We start from the raw sequence: 12,799 nt of genomic DNA, 5'->3' as shown, positions 1-12,799 counted from the left end.
CTTCTATGTGGAATATAAAGAAACCAAACAAAGGGTCAAATACAAACTTTAAAACCAACCTTGACCATAGTCCTGAGACATCTAAGAAAGGAAAGAAAGGAAGGAGTGAGGGAGCACAGTGGAGAATGGAGGAGGATTGTGAGTATTTTGGTCATGGCAGACTATGGTGACCACACCTGATGTGAGATTGCCTATATTGTCAAAATATTAACAAAGATGTAAAACAAAGTTGTTACTTATAAATAATAAAAGCACCCATAAACATGATCATCATCCTAGCTATCACTATATGCATTAATAAATCTAGATAGGCAAGTTAAATAAATGGTAGGTATCTAAGAATATTTACAAAAGTTTACTGGAATATAGAACTACACTAAAAAATATTTTAAAAACATAAAATAAGACATGGGCAAAATGCTTTATATATATTTGGTCAATGTCAGCTATTAAGTTATATACATAGTATTTCTATTTGGGTGGGCCTAAATTTGAGAAAAGCTTGTTTTGCAGAAACTTAACTTCCTTTGGCATCATGCAAACCAAACAGTACTAAAAGATGGCAGGCCTCGTTGGAGATGTAAAGTACAAGTTTCCCTTCTATTTTAAAATATAAGAGAATTCCTATGCTTTTAAGACTACTTTGTAAGTGGACAGATTTCATACTTCTTCATTACTTTTACTACCAAGTTACAATGTGCAGGTTACAAAGTGGTGTCAACAACACGATGAATCTAAAAAAGTTGTTGATGAAAAACCTGTGAAGGAGAAGGTGTGATGTTGTTTAATGCAACTTACGGCAGGCACTTTGTACAATCAGTTATTTTGGGAAATGAAGTAAATAGCAGTCTAGAATGAGGTATGGTAGAAATTAGTTTTCAGCAGGATTAGCAAGAATATCTTTCCTTAACAAACTGATGCCTCTATTTACCACTTTAACAGAAGTAGTTAGTGCTTGTGAAACAGTGAAGTCAAAACCTCTGAAATTGTGTTTTTAATGGACAATCTGAGTGTCTACAAACATTCTGTGTTAACTCTGTGAATGGCACTGTTTGAATGCCATACAATATTTAATATAGAAAGTCCCATAACCAAAGAACATGGACAATTTCTTAGATTTTGTTTTAATCGAATTCCTCTAAGTGTAAAGGAGCAATGTCATTCCTGGCTTTCAGTTAGAGGTATACTTCATTGAGAGAAAAGTGCCCAGACAGTGTGAAATATGACTAGACTTGCCTGATGTATCCCCAGTTTCTGGCCTACAGGAGGGCCTCGGGTGTGCTAATATGTTAAGTTCTAACATATAAGCTGTATCACAGAGATGGTTAAAGAAGACAAAGCATTTGATCAGTTCAAATGGCATATTGATTAACTAATTCTGTAAAGTCAAAACACAGAGGAACAGCACAGATAAAACCCTGAACCTTTTTGGTAACCTGTGTGAATCTAAGCTTGTTCCAAAAGGCTGTGTAATTCTGACCTTCATCACAGCAAGACTGGCCCCTGGTGGTGGTGAAGTGAATAGAACCATCATTTTGACTAGACCCAGACATCTTGCTGTCTCACCTTACCATAATTTTCAGACCTCCCTGGTCTGAAACTGGGGTAAATGTTAATTTTTATTTTAATCACAGGAAATATCCCCTAATGAAATAGACAAGAGACATACAGGTTTTTCTTTTTAAACTTAGGTCAGATTTTCTGGAATGACTTTTTTCCTCACAAAAAAAATTCCAATATTAAAAATTTCTGAATCCTGCAGTAATCAGCACAGTGATAGTCACATTGTAAAGTTTCCAGTAAACACATGAATTAAAATTTTTTAAAAGAGATAGTCTGAATTTTATTTTATTTTTTTAGATTTATTTATGCATATAGAACTGAGGTACAAGCCAGAGGTGCAGGGGTGGTGACAAGATTCACCACAGAGTGGGGAGCAGAACAGGCAGATCGATGATGTACACTGCTGAGGGGAGCAGTGGGAGAGACAGGAGAGGTCTACTGCACCATGTGGATCACCTCCGGGGCGGGGACCAAAGTCACACTGCAGTGGCTGCAGCTAGCTTGCAGTGCTGCGTCCTAACCTGGAGGGCTTGAGTTAAAATTTTTAACTTGGGCCCTCCCTGGTGGTGCAGCGGGTTAAAGCACAGCACTAAGAAGCTAAAGCCTCTCCCGCATGAGTTCGATCCCGCCTGCCCCGGAGGAGTCCACATGGTACCGCAGACCTCTCCTGACCCCCCACTGCTCCCCTCAGCAGTGGACTTCGTCCATCTGCCTGTTCTGCTCCCTGCTCTGCCTCTGGTGAAGCCTCTCGCCGCCCCTGAGCCTCTGGCCTGTATCCCAGTCCTGTATGAATAAATAAATAAATCTTTTAAAAAAAAAAATTTAACTTGGGTTTCCCTTGTGGCACAAAGGCTTAAATCTCGTCACTATGAAGCTACTACTGCAGCATTCAGTTTATCCCTGGCCAGGGAGGTGACCCGCACAGCTCATAGGACCTCTTCTGTCTTGCCTACTGCTTCCTCTCAGCAGTGTAATTCAGTACATCTGCCTATTCTGCTCCCTATTCTGTCTTTGGCGAATCCTCTCACCACCCCCACCTCTGGCCTATACCCCCCAGCTCTTGTATGCATAAACAAAATAAATCTTTTAAGAATTTTTTTTTAACTTAGAGACAGTAAGATAATGTAGCAAAATATCAAGTCTGATTCAAATGTTCTCACTAAATTATTTTTTCAAACTAGGTGAGTCAAACTGTTCACAAATGCACATCCTTTCATGATACTTTAAAATCCTCACTTTCAAATAAAAATCTGGAGTGCCTAGAAAAAACACTCTCTAAAAAAACCATTTCTGTAAAAGGTCATAAAATTTGACTTGGAATTAAGTCTTTGTACAGAACTACTTTTACATTTTATTCCTAAAAATATTATGAATAATGTAAAAAAAAAAAAAAGTCACCAAGTGCAGCCACCCACACTGCAGACAGTTTACATGATGTAAGTTTTAAATCTGGTTACGTGGGACTACCTCTAAAGATCTAGTACTTTCCTTTTATGGAAAAAAAGCATACATTTTCTTCAAGGATTTTGCTAGAGCTTTTCAATGGGCTCTTTTTTTTTATACAGTTAGAATTTGCTTCTGACCAGGGGCTCTCCCTGGGGGCACAATGGGCTAAAGTGCAGCACTGCCAAGCTATTTGCAGTCAATGCATCATGGTTTGATCCGTGGCCAGGAGCTGACCCAAATCGCTGGGCAGACCTCTGGCTGTCTCGCTGGCTACTCCCCTCAGCAGTGTATTTCAGTACATCTGCCTGTTTTGCTCCCCACTATCTCGGGTGAATCCTCTCACCCCAAACATCTCTGGCCTATACCCCAGTTCTTGTATGCATAAATAAATCTCTAAAAAGAATTTTGCATCTGATCAGCTAAATTGTTGATGAAAACTTGAGTTAAAGCTCTCTCTAGTCTAGTGAATCCACCTGGCCTGTGTTTTAACTCTTAGACATCCTGTAAAAGACCACACTAAACAATCACTTTATTTTTACATACTTGTAATTTCAGTTTCCCCAATAAAAACATTAATAATTGGAGTAAAAATTATTATTATTAATACCATTAATAATTGGTAATTGGAGTAAAAAAATATAATGCTAAAAGAAAAATGTAAGATGCAAATTACTACCTACAGGTTAACTGAACTGGCCATCTCACAAAGATCATGCTCAACCTCTGAGCAGGGATATTTTAATCATGAATTTGAGGTAGAAATGACAAAATCTAAGTAAAGTATCTAACAATTTTCTCCTATTCCACGTAAAACCCAGTTTGTATTTCTGAGCACAAAACCTAAAAACAATCACCTATAATTTTTACATTTGTATATAATCTGAGACATCTGAGATTTTATTTTAATGCATGTATATAAATTCTGAAGGCTCAGAGGGAATGATCACAAATCCAAAAAGTGTCCAGCATGGATCAATTACATATATGAATATGCCAACTAAAACTCTGAAAATGACATCGTGACCACATAAGGTATGTTATGTGCATTTCTTTGGCTTTTTTATCAGTGAACTAGTTGTGAACACCTTTTATACTAGAGCACCTGAAAATGGGGAGGTTCCATGTTCCCTGCCCCACCCAATGAAGGGTGGAGGGGGACAAGGTGGGCTGGAAATTCTAGAAAGGACTGGGGAGAGAAGACTTGGAGGAGGCATGTAGAGACATGTGAAGAAGCAGCTGTGCTTGCTTCTCAGCCTTGGATTTGTACCAAGGATTTGGAGGACATAGGACACTAGAGAGAGATGCGGATAAGAGACCCATGGGGAGGCTGACAATGGCAGCCTTTATTATGACTTGTACTTTAATTTTGTTCTTTTACTTTTCAGATTTGTCTTCCCCCCCCCCCCCGGTCTGTGCCTTTCCTTTAATTCCCTGCCATAAGGTGCCTTAGACTTGTGGCAGGCTTTGGGGCCTCAATGATCCTGCTTTAGGCTAACCCTGTTGGCTGGGCATTTATCCACAAGGGGATCTTCTCCCTCTATGCACACTAAGTGTAATAAAGTTCCTTTTAAAGTAAAGGCCTTGTACACTAGAGTATGCTTTGTCTTTAAAAAAAAAAAAAATTCAAAGACCTTATTTATTTATACATACAAGAGCTGGGGTGTAACCAGAGTTGTGGGGTATTAAGAGGGTTCACCAGAGTGGGGAGCAGAACAGGCAGACTGACTGAAATACATTGCTGAGAGGAGCAATGGGGGAGAAAGGAGAGGTCTGCTGCACCATGTGGGCCCCTTCCTGGCCGGGGATGGAACTCATGCTACAGTGGCTGCCATTAGCTGGTAGTGCTGAGTCTCAACTCTTTGTGTCACCAGGGAGTCTCGAGCATGGCTTGTCTTTATGTGGCAATGGCAGAACCTATTTAGACACATTTAGGGGTCTCAGGGAACCCCTCATTCTGCCCACTACCATTTTCTCAGAATGTCCATTTCTATCTTGGCTGTTAAGGCAGAGATTTTACCTTTTTATTAGTTTTACTTAATATCATCCACAGTAAATGCCAGTATGTTCTGCAACAATAAACTATAGATACAAACTGATGGAGGTTTAGAACAGAAAATTTGGGATGGAGGCATCACAAGATCAGAAACTGGAGCTGGGGGTAGATCTGTTTTAACATAGTTGATAAACCAGTATAGAAATGAAAATCCTTAGGTGCAGACTGCTCTAAATAAAATATCCCTAGGCACAGAAGAGGCAGGGATATGGAGAGTGAGAGCCATTTAGAAATCACTGATCCTTACAAATTAAGCCAGTCACACCTTAGAAATAATTGACTTAATAACATAACAATTTCACAAAGGAATGAATCCATCCTCAAAAGGAATACTGTATTAGGGACAATTCAAGACTACCCTCCTGCATCTCTGTTAATAAACTCATCCTTTCAGGGGCAACTTTCTGCCCTCTTGAGTCTATGCAAAAATCTTTTTCTCTCCTAATGAACCTGCGCTTTTAGATATCAAACATCTTCATCTCCTTGGAAAATTTGATGGGTTCCACTGAAAGGGGAACTTTGCCATTTCTCAGAAGTAACCCAAGGATCCCGCCCACTGAGCCTTACAGCTCATTAGAATGACATCACACACTACTTAGGTACTTGAAATCTAAAAAGCTTGAAACTCTTCTTTGTTCTGTTTTGGGAATTGTATTAAATCAAAGAAAACCACCAAATTTATGATTTGGTACAGGAGATGGACTGTGCAGCACCTCATTAATAATGTCTGTGGGGCCTCCCTAATGGTGCAAGGGGTAAGACTCAGCACTACTAAGCTATTGACAGCCACTGTGGCATGAGTTTGATCTCTGGCCAGGGAGCTGACACACAGGGCCCAGCCCACCTCTCCTGTCTCACCCGCTGCTCCCCTCAGCAGTGTATTTCAGTACATCCAGCTGCTCTGGATGTACTCTTGTCTCTAGTGAATCTAATCACCCCTTGCATCTCTGGCCTACACCAATTCTTGTATGCATAAAGAAAGTAAATCTTAACAAAAACTACTATAACCCCATTCAAGTAAAATTAAAATAAAGAAGGCACAGGAGATCAATCTTTAGTGGTTTTAATGCATATGCCCTTCTTTGACAAGCAATTAAGAAACAGGCAAAGGTATGTTAAGATTTTATCCTCCTGTCTAGGCAACCCAGTTAAAGAGGTACATAAGAGTTGGACACCAGACACATTTGTTTCTATGTATCAATATGCTATCATTGAAAAATCAGTTGTCCTGGGAACTTTAGAAGAAGTACTATAAAACATATAGCAGGGATAATCTGTTTTGAATGTGTTTCAAATTGCTTCAGTTTAAAAACTAATTAAAATGTTCTGTGTTTAATTGATTTTAACTAATTTGTTTTCTAATAGAAGAGATGCAGAGAAGGGTGAATTTAAAAATATACTGACAATATTTTATGAATAAGTGTCTACAATATGGCATCAGAGCTAGCAGATGCTGCTTTAAGTACAGCAAAATTCCAAACTCTAGAATCTTCATTTTTCTTCTTGAACAAATTTTGATGAACCTTTGTTCTTACACAAATGTGAAATGCTACATATTCAAATGTTCCAATCCGGATGAGTATTAAACATTTTATTTAAAGATTTTAAAGTAAAAAACAAAACAAAAAAGACAGGTACACAAAAACATTGTATTATGATAACCATGGTGGTATTTCTACATGACAAAAATCAAAGCAAAACAAAATTTAAATGTACAAGCACTAAACAAGCAAAATATATGATATTCAATTTAGGCTGCATTTACATACAATGATCTGACTACATGCTTATGCAAAATAAGTTTTTTCTTAGAACACCAAAATTCGAACCATTCTGTCAACTGCCTTAAGATATCCTGGTGAATATTTTGAAAGAATTTTTACATAATATAAAAAGAATTGATATGGCACTTAAAAACCACAAGAAACAGAACATAAAAACACATTTGTAATCCAATTCTATATAAAATATTTACTACCTCAAAAAAAAAAAAAGATTTAAAAACAGACTCCTTGAAATAATGACTAAAACCTCATCATAGAAAAATGCTCAACATTCCTAACATTACTGGTAGCAAATTGATGGATTTCTTTTCTGATGGAATTTTTGGTGAACATAACTAACTTAAAGTCATTCATTCAAATTTATGTTAAAATTGTACATGAGAGTAACTCACTGTCTACCCATCTCAAAATATTTAAGCAAAATAAAATGCAGGACAAAATAAGATCACTCCCAAAAAGTGTTTCTCAAAATAAGGTCCTGTAACTGGGTGAGCCCAGTAAATGTGCATTTTAAACAAACTTGTTCTGTGATTATTTCATATTCTAAAATTTGACACCTAATGTCTCCGGGAAACAGCACCACTTGAAAGCAAGATCATAAATATATTTCTGACATAGATATCAGAGTTTTCTATAAGTTTATGACTTGAAGTGAATACTGATTTTTGTTTTAAAATAAACTTCAGTTATTAAGAGAAACATGTAATCTCTTCAACATGTGAATATATATATACAAACATTTTCCACTGAGGTTTTCATAACTTTCAGACTTATATAGATATATGAGGAAAGAGTATATGGCCAGAAACTTTGGAAAAATTACATTTCTAATGAAATGTAGCATCTTTTAAAAAAGAAAATTTATTAAATGCCTACAAATTTTAAAATCTTAAATTTAAGACTAAATAGTTTCAAAAATTAAATTTTACTAAGATTGGATAATTGTAATTTAAATGATCATGGTTAAATCCTTTCTTATAAAAAATATTTAAAAAAGGATGCTATCTCTGATATATTTAAATAATAAATTGCTAAACATTAATATTAATAAAAAATAATCTGAAGAACTCTGCCCCTGAAATGTATTCCATTCTGCATTACATATGTTATTTACTTAAAAACTCACATAAGGAGCTAGAACTATGATGTCTATGGGTACATGTGTGTGTCCTGAACATTTATTCATGTTTATTATTTTTCTTGGATTTCACTGAAAAACCCACAAACAGGGTCCAAAAACATGGATAGCATAGCTTTGGGAAAGAAGTGAGTTTATTAAGACAATATTTGGAAGATAAATTATTTTCTTGTACACTAAATTTTAAGGGAAAAAAATATACCTTCTGTCTCTACTGGATAACTGGAATGAGCTTATAAGTTTGAAAACAAGTAAATGCTTCCTTACTATTTAAGTCAAATCACAAAAGCGACTGTCAAGTTTCCACTAAGGAAATAAATATTACCATTTCATTTTCCTGTATCTATTTCAAAATTCTATTTTTTCCTTTCTATCTACTGAGAAATGTTCTATTCAACAGCCTGGGTTCTCTGGACTACATTTATCATTACCCTAGTTAAAGTTCTGGCTAAAATGACAAACTCAGAAGCTAACCCTTTAATATACACATAAATCATATCAGTTTTTCAAAATCAGCTGATGATTTAAAAGCTATTTAAAAAACAAACAAAAGCCTGTGCTTTTCCTCAAAGGGAATCTGCATTTCTTAATTCCAAGGAAACAATACCTTTTAGTACCAATAAGTGTTGTCTTAAAAACCATTAATTTAACGATTCAAGACAATAAAAAATTATTGCTGAGTTTTTAAACACAAAGAACTTAAACTATAATTGATAAAACAAGTTGTTGTACTTTGAATTAATCTTTTATTCCAAAATTAAAAGCCAATGAAATGACTTAATTTACTTAAATGACTTACCAAAGAATAAAAAAATCATGAGGCTTATGATGTAATCCCACTTAATGCATCAGATACCTTTTTTTAAGCAGTGGTAAGAATTTCTTTTAAATGAAAGAGACACTTTCGTTACTCATCAGTAGGCTGCTGGATTACCAGTGTAACTAAATTTTGACACAGTTGTCTGGAAACTAGTTTTCAATTTTTTTTCATAGTTAAATGCAAATGTATAATTGACTCATTTGTCAACAACAGAAGATAATAATGAGTGCTTTTTGGTCGATGGCAAATATAAAATGGTTCACTGTATCCAGGCTGGAAACTTTATCCATGCATTAAAGAGCAACACAGCAAAATGCAAAGTTGAGAAATGAGGATCAGACACATTCTTCTGCAGACATCAAAAGAGGATTGATATACTCAAAACCTTCAAATTCAGACTGATCAATCTTCCTCACAATGTCACTGTTGGAAAAAAAATAAATTAATTTTCATAATCCAGATTTCTTCAACTTTTAACTTAAATGGCAAAATAAGATAAAAAAAACAAAACAAAAATAAAGACTAATTTGTATAAATTATGGGGGCAGGAAATCAAGTTTTTAAAGGTTAATTCCAAGGCATTTTCTAGAAGAATAAAGAGTACTGAAAATCAACAAAAACTAATAATCCCACAGCAGGTTTAGAGCCAAAAGGTAGTCTAAACTGGAGAGTATGACTATAAAGGGCACTGATTGTCAATTTCTGCTTAACCTCTACTAGAGTTTTGATCAGAGTAACAACCTAATTACAGGTGACACCCAGGTCCGAATTAGCATTCAATTTAGTCACCACCTCACTGGCCAGATAGAAGATGATGAGAAGAAGGCCCAGAGGTTATCCAAAAAGAAAAGGCAACAGGAGCCAGCATACTTAAAGACCTGGAATAAAGACCTGGACTGCAACGAAGTAAAGAGTCTGTTACACTGAGCTAGTTTTAAATACGATAGTACTATCAAATACTTAAATGTTTAAATGCACATACCATAGTATGCAGAAGACAAAGAACACATATACACCCCCTTTCTTCAAGGAGGGAAGGCACCTTATATAAGAGCTACAAACGAAAGCAGCACCTACTAGTTTCAACCAGGACAAGCTAAGTCCTGTTCTAACCACAATTCTAAAGAAAAGGACTTCTTGGAGAAATTAAGATAGGAAGCACTCATTCCACAAAGACTGAATGGAGTTTTGATAGATTATGGTACGTCTGGGGAAATACAAGTAATTTATTAGAGCTGGAGCACAGAAATAAAAGGATTACTAATGGCAGGTGATACTGGCAGGGAAATTATGGCTCAAAATCAGCGATGTTTACATGGGAAAGCTTCACCTTGATCTATCACAAATCTGCTGTTTGTGAGCTAACTGAAAGACAGGTAAAAATGAAGGAAGGAGACCGTTAACTGCATGAGCAAAGGCACCAGCACACTAGTGGTGAGTGTGGGATGGAGGAGTGAGACTGACCAGAACCAGAACTCGGCTTTTACACAGAATATAGTGAGAGACGTGGATGGAAAACCAGGGCTGGAGGAGACAGTTGGTGGCCCTACATGATTTCCCCTGCTTAGCAATGTAGAAGTTCCTAAAGGGTTCTAAAGAATTGGGGTGGTACTTGATGAGGTATACAGAATGGCCTGTACAGAAAAGGACAAGACCAATTAGAATGTGGTAAAATATTCTCGGTGTTATTTGAAAGAGATTTCACCTGGCAATGTGACTTATGGCGATGGGAATAGAAAAGAAGGATTTTATGCAAGTGATAAAAGAAAAATAGACAAGGACGTGGCAGATGAAGGTATTAAAAAGTCTGTAAATGAAAAGGAATTAACAATCACATTCTGAGCCTGAATGAAGGAATAAAAGGTGGTACAATGAGCCGGAAAAGGTAAATAAAAACAAGAAACTGAGACAATAGAAAGAGATCACAAAGGGTCATTACTTCAATTTTAGGCTTCATATAGTTGAGGCGTTTGTCTATACACTAGGGGAGAAGCTAAATCAGCAGATGGAAATGCAGCACTGGAAAGAAATCAAGGCAGGGACTAGACACCCTAGAAACTACCGCTCACGTATTCTTCATAGCAACCTTGTGAGGTACACAATGACTGAGCAATAGATAGGCTCAGAGAATAAATGGTACTGTCAGAGATTTGATTAGCTAGTGAGTATTGTATAAGACTGGTTTACATCTTGTTCACCTCTGAATACCTAATGCTTAGCATACAGCCTTTTTCTTAATAACTGCTTGCCAATTCGGCCAAACGTCATTTAAGTAGTTGCTATTTAAATGTTACAGGGCTGTCTAAAACCTCCAAGAACAACTCTGTACAGCACAGAGAAAGCTGTCACGAACAGAATCATGGAACATCCTAGTCTAATGGGGATGGGGGGAAGAAATGTCAAGTAGATATAGAGATGAAGCAGAACCAGATGGGTAAAGCCAACCAACACAGGCCATGAGTGCCAAATGCTGTAAGTCATTGGGGAAAAGGGCACTGATCAAAAAATTTCTTAAAATTTAGAAATTGGGAAGTTAATTCAACCTTCAAAAGCTACAGGAGCAGGATAAACTGTAAGGGGTTTAAATATTGGTAATTAGCCAAAGACTATCAATATTGACTAGCCTGAAGGAGCTTGACAAAAATACTGCTGAGCATTTATTTTTAAATAAATAATATAATAGTTTATTTTTACATCAAGAGCATTTATTATTTTTTTAAAAGCTTGATGAAGAAAATAAAGAGAACAAAAATGTAGTGGTTCAAAGTACTAAGGTTGGTGGGGGGGAGATCAGAATATCTGAGCATGTCTGCAAAAAAGGGGAAACAGATGAAAAAGAAATTGGAGCGATAACTGAAAAATGAAATCCTAGAGGAAATTAAGAGAACAGGTCTAGGTAAATAGGAGGGTATCCCCTATAAAAGCAAGACAGTTTCCAAAGAATAACAAAGAAGAAAAAGGTTGAGGAGAATTAAAGGCCAATTCTCAGATGCAAGGTGGTCCAGTGACCACCGAAAAAGAAGTAAGTCCACCCTAGGAATGTCTCAATCCTTGCTGTCAAGTTCAATCAAGGCTAATCCATTAAATGTGATGGAGGCAGAAGGAGGATTAAAGGTTTCTGAAATGTACAGTTTGGAAAAGCTACTGTGAAGACTGTGGTAAAAACAAGACAGAAATAAAATGGTAAAGACCTCCTTGAAGTGAAAGAATGAACTGTAATGACAGGAAAATGATCAAAATGGACCCAAATTATTCTAAATTGTATCTTTCAAGAAGCAACATAAATACAAAAAGTATGTCTGATCACTGCTAGCTGGACTTGATATGTTGATGTGATCTTTTAAAAAATTAACTGATTATATCAAGAACTTTTAAAAACTTCCTACCCCTTGTCAGACAAAACCAAACCAGTAATAAACCTTAGAAATCTGACTGTAGAATTGAGGTTACTAAAGGGCCCAATGGACTACAGTAGAGGACTATGGGATCTGGGTGGTGGATGTGGCAGCATACATCTGAAGGGGTGATGCTACACCTTTAAAACATATGCAGTGCTGTAAAAAAGTTACTTCCACCAAGGAAATTTTCATGCCCTTTGACCTAATTCCTTTTCTAGGAGTTTGTCTTAAAGAAATACTCAGAAACTCAGACAAAGAGGCCATCATCAAAATGGAAAACAATTGGCAGCACAGCGGAAAGGGCACAAGGCTTAGTCACTCTGGGCCTGAATCCTGGCTCTGACAGCTGTGTAACTGCTTAACCTCTATGAGGCTCAGTTTGCTCATCTGCAGATACAGATGACAGTAACTGGACTTACAAGGCTGTTGTGAGAAAAAGAGTAATGCAAGCATAGTAAAGTAGAAACGGGTAGTTATTATTATGATTTATTACAGTATAATGGATACAAATATCCTGTAGCTGAGTAGCCAGATGAACTATGATATAAGCTAATAATAAAACATTACTTGGTCACTAAAAATGGGACTCTTGAAGAA

At 36.5% G+C, this 12,799-nt stretch overlaps 1 protein-coding gene across 2 annotated transcripts in view; it reads right to left on the bottom strand.

The window, feature by feature from the left end:
* Window positions 1-7,773: 7,773 nt before the first annotated feature.
* PRKCI (protein kinase C, iota) overlaps window positions 7,774-12,799 on the bottom strand; it is a 76,213-nt gene continuing 71,187 nt past the window's right edge. For both annotated transcript variants that reach the window (XM_004674954.2, XM_012734554.1), the window contains exon 18: window positions 7,774-9,227. In XM_004674954.2, the coding sequence (XP_004675011.1) occupies window positions 9,140-9,227 (88 nt within the window). In that variant the 3' untranslated portion in view covers window positions 7,774-9,139. The remainder of the gene's footprint in view (window positions 9,228-12,799) is intronic.

The sequence above is a fragment of the Condylura cristata genome, unplaced genomic scaffold, assembly GCF_000260355.1.
Source record: "Condylura cristata isolate star-nosed mole 26May11 unplaced genomic scaffold, ConCri1.0 scaffold00003, whole genome shotgun sequence".
Lineage (NCBI taxonomy): Eukaryota > Metazoa > Chordata > Mammalia > Eulipotyphla > Talpidae > Condylura > Condylura cristata.
The sequence above is the reverse complement of the archived record's forward strand: the minus strand, read 5'-3'. Positions and strand labels throughout refer to the sequence as shown.